The sequence below is a fragment of the Peromyscus leucopus genome, chromosome 8b (genome assembly GCF_004664715.2).
Source record: "Peromyscus leucopus breed LL Stock chromosome 8b, UCI_PerLeu_2.1, whole genome shotgun sequence".
In the NCBI taxonomy this organism is placed as follows: Eukaryota; Metazoa; Chordata; class Mammalia; order Rodentia; family Cricetidae; genus Peromyscus; species Peromyscus leucopus.
The window spans coordinates 90,147,552-90,159,656 of NC_051086.1; the positions used below are offsets into that span (position 1 = coordinate 90,147,552).

A 12,105-nucleotide genomic window follows, 5' to 3' on the forward strand; every position below is an offset into this window, starting at 1 on the left:
AGACCAGGCCTTGAACTCAGAGGTCCACCTGCCTCTGCCTAGAGTGCTGGGGTTAGGGGTGTGCCCCACCACGCCTGGTGTCTTTGCCTTTCTTGCTCTCTGCCTAGCATTCTCTTCCCTTGACAATCCCCAGGCTGATTTTCTTGTTTTCCAAGTCTCAGCTCAAATGGTACCTCACAGACAACCACCCTCTCTAGAGGCCTCCATCTTGTGTATTTACCTGTTTGGTCTTTCTCCTCAAGTTGAAGACACAGTAATCCAGCACCTGAATCACCCTTGCATGCATTTGATGTCTAAGAAAAAAATGTGATAAGAGTCTGAAGGCAGAGCACAGGCCCTGGGGGGGAAGGGTGGGTCGAATGCTTTTGCTGGTCTCTCTGCCCCAACTCTAGCCACACCAGCCCTCTGTGCCTCACACACACAACACCCTTCTGTTCTTAGACTATGTTGTATGTGTCGTGTGAGTTCAGTATCAAGTGTAGTTCCTCAGAATGTTACCTACATTTCTGAAAGTCCCATTGGCACCATACCTGACCTTTTTCATTTGAGTTCTGGAAACTGAACTGAGAGATGATCATGTTCTTTAGACAAGAACTTCACCAGCTCAGTTCTCTCCCCAGCCTCTGCCTAGAGTAATCCATCACCTCTTTGCCTAGTGAAGTGATTCAGGACATCGTTCACATATTTATTTACTTATTTATTTGTTTGTTTGTTTATTCATTCATTCATTTACTCATTCATTAGGCTTTTCAAGACAGGGTTTCTCTGTGTAGCCCTGACTGTCCTGGAACTCACTCTGTAGACTGGACTGGCCTTGAACTCACAGAGATCCACCTGCCTCTGCTGTCCCAGTGCTGGGACTAAAGGTGTGCGCCATCGCCACCCCACTCAGGATGAGAGTGGTGCCATACACTTCTGTGAGTTCAAGGCCAGCCTACATAATAAGACCTTATCTCAAACAAAAACAACAAAAGTCTATTGCATGGGGCTAGAGATGGCGTGCTGTTAAGATCTCTGTGCTTTCTGAGAACCCAAGTTCAAGTCCCAGCACCCACATGGCAGCTAACAATTGTCTGTAATTCTGGTTCTAGAGGATCTATCGCCCTCTTCCGGGCTCTTCAGGTATTGCATGCAGGTGATGCACAGACATTCAAGCAAACAAGTCTCTCATAGTATTGATGTGAGGGTGTTAGATCCCTTGGAACTGGAGTTAGACAGTTGTGAGCTGCCATGTGGGTGCTGGGAATTGAACTGGAGTCCTCTGGAAGAGCAGCCAGTGCTCTTAACCACCAAGCTTTCTCTCTAGCCCCAGGCCTTAGTATTTATTAACTGGTATGGAACGGGGACATGTACCCAAAGATCACCACCATACAGCAGCCATGGCCATGTGCTGAATGAACTGGATGCTCCATTGTATGGAAGTTTGGTGTGGGGATGGTGGGGATATGAGGAAACATTCAGAGAAACAGGGAGGAGCCAGAAGAGTTCTTCTGAATGTGCAAATGCCTTACGGCAAGGATTTTTAGGACATTATTTTGATAAGAAAAACCAAACAGCAAGACTATGAAGAATCCTGGAAGGTGGGGGGTGAGAGATGGGTGAAGTCTGAGGCCATGCTCTGGTCACTCCCAAAGCCTTGGCACCAGATCCAAGTCCAGCCATCTTCTGAGAGTCTCTGCTGTTTGGTCCCACAGTGATCCCAGTTTATCTGAAACTCCCATGAACTCCAGCAAGTTCTTCGTCTTCAAGGTGTTTTCAGGCTCTCCCTCTCCTTCACTCCAAACAGTTCAATCAACAGTGAAAGTTTGATGCTTGCTGCCTCTCAGAATGCACTGATGTATAAACACAGTCTGGCCAGATGATGCCCACAGGTCTCACTGTCTGCATGGTTCAAGCCCACAATCTCTTCAGTACACACTTGGTCCTGTATGATCTAGTCTGCTCACCTCCTGTTGCTGACTGCCCCACATAGCCCTGTGTTCCAGCCAGCCAGCCCTTAGTCTGATCCTCCTCCTCCTCCATTTTTTTTTTTTTTTTTTTTAACCATGACCAGGTTGGCCTCCAACTCAGAGATCAGCCTGCCTCTGTCTCTGGTGCTGGGACAAAAGTCATATGTCACACCTGGCCATATTCTTTTTTGTTTTTAGTGCTGGTGTCCAATCTGATCCATATTCTGACATTTACCATTGGACTGCCTTGTGCCACCATGGCCTTTCCTGGAAATTCCTTTACATCCTTTGGTGTCTTCTCCTGTCCATCTCTGAACCCTGCGAACTTCTTTCCTTTTTACCACACTAATTTTCAATTATCTCCTTTATGTCTTCCTATCCTGAGAAGACTGTAGACTTCCTGAGGAAGCACAATTGTCCTATTTCATCTTTGTCTCTCAGCATCTGGATTGTGCAGTTAAGAATAACTTTTTTTTAGCTTTATTTTATTTAAAATCTTAAAATTTGATTTTCATTTAATTGCAGTTAATTTTACAAATTTTTACAAATGAATCTCTTCATAAACTTTTCTTTTGGGGGGGGGATACAGGGTCTCACTATGTAGCCTTAGCTGATCTGGAACTCACTATCTAGATTAGGCTGCCTCTAACTCATAGAGATCTGCCTGCCTCTATCTCCTGGATGCTGGAATTAAAGGCAAGAATAACATTTTTTTTAAAGGAAAATGTTGTAATGAAGGTGAAGACACTATAAAGAATCATTTAAAAATAGAGGGGAAAAGCCAGGCGGTGGTGGCGCTGGAGAGACGGCTCAGCCTTTAAAGGCTGGGTTCACAACCAAAAGGACAAGCGTTTGGTTCTCAACACCCACAGCTGTCTCTCCAGTTAAAAAAGAGAGAGAGAGAAAGCTAGAGTAACAGCTAATTGCTGTGACAGCATAGTACTGTAACGCCAGCTCTCGGGAGGCTGAGGCAGGATGGGCTACATGAGACCATGTGTCAATGGAGTAAGAAACCAAAGTTAAGGTTTATCAGGCACTCGAGATGACAGGAGTCTCCCACACACTGACTTCCATGTTAGCTTGTTGTTTCTGAGACAGGGTAGACCAGGCTGGCCTCATCTGATCCTCCTGCCTCTGCCTCCGTAGTGTGATAAAAGGTGTGGCAAAATCTATTTGTTAGTCTTTACAATGCGATAGGCACTATCATTATGGGAGAAACTGAGGCACAAGAAGCTCGTTTGCCTACTTAAACCAATTCAGTTCAGAACATGTTTTCCCCCCACTGGGGGGGGGGTTTCGAGACAGGGTTTCTCTGCGTAGCTTTGCGCCTTTCCTGGAACTCACTTGGTAGCCCAGGCGGGCCTCGAACTCAGAGATCCACCTGGCTCTGCCTACAGAGTGTTGGGATCAAAAGCGTGCGCCACCACCGCCGGGCTAATAATGTGTGGTTTCCACTGCTTCGAAATATCTACCAACTGGCCTCCACAAACGTTTGCTCAAGACTGAAAGAGCCAAAGATGGTCTCCAAGTATGTGATTTCAGAGTCTGATCTTATCTGAAGCGATAGGGCTGTCACACAAGTCCCAAGGCAGCAGCCCCGGCCACCTAGATGTGAGCGCATATCTCAACACCTCCAGTGGCTGCTGAGCAAAGGACCTTTCCTCCCGAAGGTAAAGAGAGAGGCGAGAGCATGCGGGGAAGGGCACTCCCAGCGGAGCAGCACTTGGTGTAGGCAGAGCCTGGCCCGTGCCAAGCAGGCTGTCTGAGAGGTGGAGGGTCCAGCGTGGGCTCCGGAAGCAGGAAAGGCGAGCAGGTGTGGGATCTAAATTCGGATGAGGGCGGGGAGCGCGCTCCGCTCCGAAGGGCGCAGCTCGCGCCGGGCAGCGGACCCTCTCCCCTCCGCTTCCCTCGGTTCGGAGGCCTAGGGTGGGGAGCGACCCACCCAGAAACCCGGAGAACGAATCCAGACCAGCCCCTCCTAAGGGGTTTCCGTCCCGAGTGCCTAACTGCACCCCACTTCAAGCCCATCCTCCTCACACAAGTGACTGCATGCCTCGGGGTCAAAGTGGGGAGCGGCCGGGGAGCAGAGCGGGGAGCCCCGCGGGAAGGGCGGGGGTGCCTGGGCCGGAAGGCGTCCCAGGCTCGGCTGGGAGCCGGCGCTCTCTTTCGACGCCACCCCGTTGCCCCCGCCCCCGAGCCGGCCGGGACGGCACCAAGTCTCCGCCCCTGGCGCACCGCGCACCTCACCTTGAACGCTGCCCCACCCACCTCCAGCCTATTGGGCCTCCCGGACCGAGGAGACGCCGCGATTGGCCGGGTTCGTCCGCGGAGGCCCCGCCCATCTCCCCGCCCCAGTTCCCGTCCGCCGGTACTTTGGACGGCGGCGTGGCGCCCCTCCTCCCCTCCCGGTCCCCGCCCCCTGGAGCAAATGCTGCCGAGCTGCGGCCGCGGGGCAGATGCACGCGCTCGGGCCCTTCTAGCAAGCGCGAGCAGTCGCTGGGCACGCGAAAGCGAAAGGAGGAAGAGGAAGGGAGGGCGAGGGCGGGGTGTTGAGGAGGGGCGGGAGGAGGAAGAGGAGGAGGTTGGAGCGCGCCCGCGCCTGGCCTCGCGCCCGCGCCGAGGGAGGGGGGAGAGGGGCGCGCGCGCGCACGCTCGCGTCCTCGCTCGCTCCATCCATCCATCCTCCGGTCGCGGCACGCGCGCGCGCTCCGGGCTCGCGCCGCACCCCCCGCCCGGGAGAGGCGGGCTGGAGTGGGGGCGGGGGGAGGGGCGCGCGGACGGCGCGCGGACTGCGCGCGGGCGGGGTGAGGTGAGGAGGAGGAGGCGGCGACGGGACGAGAAGGGAGGGAAGGGGCCATGGCCGCCCGGTGAGGCGGCGAGGCGGGGGGGCAGCCCGACCCCCCGGCCCCGGCCCCGGGCCCCGGGGAGAGGCGAGGACGGACCGACGGACATGGGGCTCCGGAGCAGCAGCCGCCGCCGCCGCCGCCGCCGGAGGACGCGGCCCTGAGAGGCCGCCGGGCCCCGGCGCGGCCCCCCGGGCGGGGTGAGTACGGAACGGGGACGGGGGAGGGGCCTGCGGGGGGCGGGGGGCGGGGCCCGAGGCGGGGCTTGGGCCCCCTCCCCCAGGTCTGGGTCAGCGCCCCTTCCCCTCCCCCCGGGCCGACGCGGAAACGCCCGGCTTTCCCCGGCTTCCCGGCCGGGCCGGGGCCCCCCGGTCTCCCCCTGGCTGGGTCCTCCTTGGGCGGGGCAGGGCCGGCCGGGGAGGGGGCGCGGGGCCTTTGTTAGGGAGCCAGGCCCCAGCCCCCGGGACAATAGAGACACCCTCCCGGACTCTTTCCCCGGCCGGTCCGGGCTCTGGGCTGGCGGCGGCCGAGAGGGGTCGGGACGCGTCCCACTCTGCCTTACTCTCTGGGGGTCGGTCTGTCCCGGCCCGCCGCCGGCCTTGGGCGGCTCGGCTCTCCTCCCCCCAGTCGGTATGATGCAGCCGCAGTGCCGCAAGGACGGGAGAAGAGCCGCCGCACGGCCTGCTACCCTTCCCAGTGCCCCCGGCTCGTTTGTCAGTCCCCACCCCGCTCGAGGCCGGCCGCTCCTTAAACTCGTACCCACCGTTCAGTGGGGCCCCGAACTGTGGGCGCTGTTTCTGAATCCTACGGTGGGGATTTCTGGACTTTGGGGCTCTTGGAGAGACTTCCGGGCTGGTCCTGAGGGAGGGAGGGTGCGATCTAAAAGAACAGGTAAGGGGAGTGCCCACTCCTCGAGTGTGCTGGCCACGGGGCTCTCCTCTGCTCCTGACCGTGATGGCTGGAAATGCCCTTTGCCTGTAGGCTTCTGTGGGCTCTGTTCCTCTCGCAGAGCGGCAGGCTTATTTTAAGAGAAGGCAGTGGGGTGAAGGTGGTAGGGTCTTAGGGCCATTCCTACTTCTGGTAGCAGTACCCCCCCAAGTGGACATCCTGGCTGAAAGCAGAGGTGACTCCGAGAGCCCTCAGGGAAAGGGGGGTTGTCTTGAGGAGTGTGTGCAGTTCTTTGCCACACCCTGTGGGTTTGCTTTGAGGCCTTAGAGTTCCTTCTCCTCCCCCTGCTGCATTGCACCATGGGTATCAAAGAGGGGTTTGAGTTTTGGGTACCTGGGATGAGCTGCTGCTGCCTCCTATAGACCCAGAGTCTGATTGGCAGTGCAGTTCAGGGCCCGAGCTCAGGCCTGGGGAGGACGAGGCCACCTCTGGTTTTCAGGCCCGGGAAACCATCAGACTTAGTGATCCGGGGCCTCGGGGAGGGAGACTCTGTGATGCCAGGATTAAGCCCTGGGCCCGGAGGTGGGGAGGGGAGGTGGCAGTCTTTGGGGGTGTCTGGGACTCACCAACACCCCCACCTCCGTGTGTACAGCCGTGTTGCCGCCCGCTGTGCTATGAGCAGTCAGAGCGCCGTCTCCACAAGAGTTTACAAATGAAAATGGAGGAAATGTCTTTGTCTGGCCTGGATAACAGCAAACTAGAGGTGAGGGCTCCCCCACGTGTGCCTCTGGGTCTTTCTCTTGGTGTCTCCGCGTCGCTCTAGCTGGCATCTGTGCCAGAGAGGAATTTGGGTAGTCGGCCTCGTTCCTTAGCGGGGAAGAGCCAGCTGAAGAGACCCAAGGATCTGGGAGGGAGAAAGAAATGAAAGAGTCAGGTGGGGAAAGTGGCCAAGAAAGCAGCCTGCTTGGTTGGGGCCAGGATGTTGGGCTGGTGGGAACTGTTCAGTCCAGGGGGTGCCACCCTTGTGACCATGGATGTTCTCTCCTGGGGCCCAGGCCATCGCTCAGGAGATATATGCCGACCTGGTCGAGGATTCTTGTTTGGGATTCTGCTTTGAGGTACACCGGGCTGTCAAGTGTGGCTACTTCTTCCTGGATGATACGGATCCTGAGAGCATGAAGGATTTTGGTGAGCTTCAGGGTGGAAGAAGAGTGCTGTAGTTCTGCGGGGGGGACTTAGAGGGTTCTCTAGTAACTGCCCTAGATGCAAAGCCTGGAGCTCCTGTGAACTTAAGCAGGGATGGGGCTAAAGGGGGCCTGGGTGCACAGGGGAGAAGAGGAGAGGGTGCCCTGCCCGCTCTGATCGCCACGCCTCTCCTGTCCCCAGAGATCGTGGACCAGCCTGGGTTGGACATCTTTGGACAGGTTTTCAACCAGTGGAAGAGCAAGGAGTGCGTCTGCCCCAATTGCAGTCGCAGTATCGCTGCGTCCCGCTTCGCCCCCCACCTGGAGAAGTGCCTGGGAATGGGTCGGAACAGCAGCCGGATCGCCAACCGTCGGTGAGAACCTCTTCACTGTCTGCACCATGGACACGGGTCCTGTGCAGTCTGTGCCGCTGGGTGGTCCCGTGGGGGCAGGTGGTAGGGTGTGGAGGACACTTGGCCCTCACATGCGTCGCTGTAAAGTAATGTGCAAAATAACGTGCAGATGTGTGATAGCCTTGACCCTGTGTCTTCTCGACTCTGGGCAGGATTGCCAACAGCAACAACATGAACAAGTCTGAGAGTGACCAAGAAGACAACGATGACATCAATGACAATGACTGGTCCTATGGCTCAGAGAAGAAAGGTGTTTGGGGCTCTGGGAGAAGCGGGGTGAAGTGGGAAAGCGGGTTTAGAGCACACGTTTGCTGTAAGCTGTTGTGATGACGGGAAAATGTAGTTCTGAACAACAGAAATGCTGAGACCGAGAACTCAGAAGTAACTGTGTTCTTTGTTCTCTGTCCCCAGCCAAGAAGAGAAAATCAGACAAGGTGAGAGCCGGGCGAGCATGGGGGAAGTTTGGGTGAAGGACAGATGCCCTCCCTTCCTTTTGGGCAGGGAGTGCTCAGGTCTTTTTACTCAGCTGTGGTGTTGCTGTGGGAGGAGGGGGGGCTCTTTGGGGTGACTGGTGGGCAGGGAAGCTCCCTCTGGTGGAGGGGAGGGAGGGAATGTAGGCAGCCAGGCCTCTTCCCGGGGAGGAGGAGTATGAGGTTGAGGTTGTTTCTTTGTCAAATCTTTTTTCCTTCCCTGGGTTCTCGGCCCCCCCCTTATCGCTGCCCTTCCCCCAAAGCTATGGTATCTCCCATTCCAGAACCCTAATTCCCCTCGAAGATCCAAGTCTTTAAAACACAAAAATGGTAAGTGGGGCCAGACCAACAGGGGCACTGCCAGCTGTGTGATCACAGGACTTGTAGGGGGTGGGAGGGAGGGCCTGTGAGCCTTCTATCACCCCACTTCCTCTCTGGTTATTTTCAGGGTTCTCTGTCTGTACCTCTGCATCAAACACCCTTCCCCTTCTTTTTTCTTCTTCAGGGGAACTTAGCAACTCCGATCCTTTTAAGGTGAGTAGCAAGAAGCTCCCTTTCTGCCTCTCCTCATTTCCCTCTGAGGTGGCTGGGATTTGGATAAGTGAGCTCAGATTGTTGGCAACTGGCAGGGTTGTAGGGCTCTTTGAACCTTGGGTGTTCGTGTTCTTGTGGGTCCCATCCCCTCCATATGCAGGTAGGTCGGGAGGACTCCTAGAAAACAGCATGGAGGCAGGGTGAGAGGGACGGAGTCTCCATTCCCACCCTTTCCTGTCTGCCCTTCTTTTTACTTCGCTGACCTGTACCTCTGGTTCTCTCACAGTATAGCAACTCAACTGGGATCAGCTATGAGACCCTGGGGCCGGAAGAGCTGCGGAGCCTGCTCACCACGGTGTGTGTTTGGAGAGAGGGAGGTTTGGCTTGGGCTGGGCAGTGGGTGAGAGTCAGGACTCTGAAGGGACAGGTGACGTGGCAGCAGTAGGCTTCCTGTCCCACCTGCTCTGGGGCTGCTTTCCGCTTGGGCAGTTAGTCCGGCAGTGGTGCAGAGGGAGCAGCTAGGATTTCGAGTAGGTCCCCTGCCCTCCTTTCAGCTTATGCTCTCTTCCAGCAATGTGGCGTGATTTCTGAACATACCAAGAAGATGTGCACAAGGTGAGCACAGATGCTAAAATGGGGGCTGATCCCATAGGCATGGGTCGGGAGGACCCCTGGATTTGAGCAATGGGCCCCCATTCTTAACCTTCCCTTCATCTGCTAGGCCTCGCTTATTAGGCCGCCATCTGGGGATTCACCACTGGCTCTTTCCCTGTCCCTCCAGCTTGTGCTCCACCTGAGTTCCTGAAGTCCTTCCCTGCCTTGTCAGGGTCTGATCATTCTGTCCCCACCAGGTCACTACGCTGCCCCCAGCACACGGATGAACAGAGGCGAACCGTACGGATTTATTTCCTTGGGCCCTCAGCGTAAGTGACCTTTCCAGAAGGGTAGTGGGTCAGGTTGGTGACCTCCCCCTCACGTTTCATTGACTCCCCTTGCCAGCGTCCTTCCAGAGGTCGAGAGCTCCTTGGATAATGACAGCTTTGACATGACTGACAGCCAGGCCCTCATCAGCAGGCTTCAGTGGGACGGCTCTTCTGATCTCTCACCTTCTGATTCAGGCTCCTCCAAGACGAGTGAAAATCAAGGATGGGGTCTAGGTAATACAATGCCAATTGATCTCAGGGGCTTTGGGCACTGGGGCACTGCCTCCCTTCACAACCCCACTCTAATCCCTCTGCCTCCACCTCTGCAGGTACCAACAGCTCTGAATCACGGAAAACCAAGAAAAAGAAATCCCATCTGAGCTTGGTAGGGACTGCCTCCGGCCTGGGCTCCAACAAGAAGAAAAAGCCAAAGCCACCGGCTCCCCCAACGCCCAGCATCTATGACGATGTCAACTGACTTGGGTGCAAGGGATAGCCTTTGGCTGAGAGAGCCCTCTCTCCCGACCCCCACCCAGGCGGCATAGCCTGGCACACGGACAGCTGCTGGGGGTTTGGGCTTGGGAAGCTTGGTGGGCCAGGCAGGCAGAGGATCCAGTTATGTGCCCCTGGGGGGCGTCAGGGTCCTCTGCAGCGAAGCATGACCCCTCGGCGTGCAGGACTCAGACCTGGACATTATGCCTTGGACATAAGTTTGGTGGGGAGGTGGTTTTCCTATTTATTCTGTGAGTTACTGGATGTCCAGCTAGGCTGGGGGCCTGACCTGGGCACTGTGCCAGGGCACTGCCTGCTCCCCACCCCAGGAACTGGACTGAGTCCTGCCGAGGGGCATTGTGGCTACCCAGGCAGCTTTGGTTTGGAAGCTGAGCCCAGAGGGGGCCTCCCCTGGCTGCCCTCAGCAATGTGAATGGGTCCGGTGCTTGGAGCTGAGGGGCAGGGCTGGTGTGTCCTGTCTGTGTGCAGAGTCCTATCAGATGTCCCCAGTCCCCGGGGTCGGCAGGCAGAGTGCTGTCTGCTGAGGTGGGCGTCCAGAACTGCCTCACGGGGCAGCCCTTCCCTCAGTCCCCATGGGCCTCCTTGGCAGCAGGAGCTGTCCTTTTGTTGTTGGGGGCCAGGAAAGGGCCTCCAGCCTCTACAGCTTCAAGGAATGGGAAGGGGAGGGTAGGAAGAGGGAGCCTGTATCAGAGTGGCCCCCTGCCCTCCCTGCCCCAGGGCTGTGAGGACAGCCCAGGTGAGAGGGACGGTGCTGCTTTATTTGAAATGTTTCTTACCTCATTCCCTGCCCCAGGAAGGGGCCCAGCCTCACCCTCCTGGGGTGGCCCCCTGTTCTCCCCCCCCATCCTGCCCCCCAGCCCTGCCCTGCTGGGGCAGCCTGAGTTCCCAGCTGCTGCTTGCCACCCCTTCACCTTGACCAGCTTTGGTTCCTCTCAGCGCTCCCGCCTCTAAAGCCTGCCCTGTTCCCTCCCTTGCCGCTTTTAAGTTATTTATTCTGTACTTGTGGTTTGGGGCTCTGAGGAAAACCCTAATCTTGTGCCTCTCTCCCTTTGCTAGGAGTAGGGTGGGATGAGAAGGTAGTCTCTGCCCTCGGTTGTCAGCGGAGGTTGGCTGGGTGCGGTTGCCCCTCTGTGGGACTGTCATGCCAGGGCACCCACCTACCTGGCTTACATCCTGAAGAGATGTACTATCCCACCTGCCAAGTAGGTGGTATGCCTTGGAACTGAGCTGGAGGACCTGGGCATGGGCTGGAGTACAGCTGACTGACAGGAACGGGGTTGACCCTGAGCCAAGTTTTCTGGCACTTGCTATACATTGTCCCCTCTGTTCCCAGGAGGAGCCACTCCCACATTGGGTAGCCAGTACCCAGGACTGGTTGGACTGATTTGGGTTAGGGACCCTAGAGGGTTAAGGGAACAACAGAGTTAGGGTTGCAGTGCCCTGTCTGGAACCCCAGTCTCCCCCTGGGGTGGTTCTGATTGTGGCTGATGCCTGGTTACAAATTGATTTTTAACCCAAGCATTGTGATTATTTTTTAAAGTCAAACCAATTTTGGCAGGAGTTAGAATAAATCCTGGAGCCTGGGCTCCTCTGTCCTTGGCCCTCTACAGCCTTCTCCCTTGAGGGGAAACTAGAGGGGCAGAGCAGGTTCTTCGGCTGCCTCCAAGCACAGGCTTGGGAGCCTGCTGAAGGTCAGGGGACGCCGCCGGCCCAGGCGAAGTAGCTGCAGCTCAGGCCAACTCACTCTGCTCTCCCACCTCTCCCTTCTCCTCTGGTTGGAGGGGTTAGTTTGGGAACTGGTTTGTCCACAAAACACTTCCCTATTGTTCCTTGGCTCACCCTCAGGGCAGAGCCCCCTGCCCAGGCTGGGTAAGAGATGGGCTTGGTCCAGCAGGGACCCTGAGGGAACAAACCCCTTCCTTCTGGGGAGTATGCCCCCCCTACCGTGTAGTTGAACGGGGCTAGGAACTCCCCACTCCCTCTAACAGCAGGCTGTGTGGGTTTCAATTCCCATCCCCCCACCCTGGCTAGGTGTCGTCCACCCTGTATCCTATCATGTGTCTGAGTGTGTGTGGGGGGGTTCTGTACTAATTTCCATGGCCGGTGGCTTTTCCTTCCATGCATCACTCCCCCCCGCATGCCCAGGGGCCACCCGCCTGGCATTACCGCATGCTGGGGTCATTGGGGAGGGGGGTGGGGCTCACGCTGTCCTGTGGTCTTGAGATTTTTATTTTTGCATATGTAATCCATCCTGTACAGGTAGCTAACTTTGTAAACGCTGTGTATTCCCTCTGCCCCCATGGCTGCTGGTGTAAATAAACTGCATCTCCCGTTGGTAGCCTGGCCTACCCACCCTCTTTACCATGTTGTTGAGGGTAGAGCAGTCAC

General features: G+C 56.6%; 1 protein-coding gene across 8 annotated transcripts; it reads left to right on the plus strand.

Moving 5' to 3' along the window:
* Nucleotides 1-4,610: 4,610 nt before the first annotated feature.
* On the plus strand, nucleotides 4,611-12,055 carry Atxn7l3 (ataxin 7 like 3). Of its 8 annotated transcripts, none has more exons than XM_028882585.2 (13): nucleotides 4,611-4,992; nucleotides 6,333-6,443; nucleotides 6,736-6,868; nucleotides 7,067-7,238; nucleotides 7,430-7,527; nucleotides 7,689-7,711; nucleotides 8,011-8,077; nucleotides 8,253-8,281; nucleotides 8,568-8,636; nucleotides 8,853-8,896; nucleotides 9,133-9,204; nucleotides 9,281-9,438; nucleotides 9,534-12,055. In XM_028882585.2, exons 2-13 carry the CDS (start codon nucleotides 6,393-6,395, stop codon nucleotides 9,680-9,682), a joined length of 1,065 nt encoding a protein of 354 aa, XP_028738418.1. In that variant the 5' UTR covers nucleotides 4,611-4,992; nucleotides 6,333-6,392; the 3' UTR covers nucleotides 9,683-12,055. The 8 variants fall into 8 exon arrangements, with proteins under 8 accessions (XP_028738418.1, XP_028738417.1, XP_028738419.1 ...); XM_028882584.2 differs by having other exon boundaries at nucleotides 8,032-8,077; nucleotides 8,196-8,281; XM_028882586.2 differs by having other exon boundaries at nucleotides 8,032-8,077.
* The last annotated feature ends 50 nt before the right edge of the window (nucleotides 12,056-12,105 follow it).

Coding starts and splice junctions, on each gene's coding strand:
- Atxn7l3 (XM_028882582.2), top strand. CDS start 6,393: ATGAAAATGGAGGAAATGTCTTTGTCTGGCCTGGATAACAGCAAACTA. Junction 8,078..8,195: donor GTCTTTAAAACACAAAAATG/GTAAGTGGGGCC, acceptor GGTTATTTTCAG/GGTTCTCTGTCTGTACCTCT. Junction 8,637..8,852: donor TGCGGAGCCTGCTCACCACG/GTGTGTGTTTGG, acceptor GCTCTCTTCCAG/CAATGTGGCGTGATTTCTGA.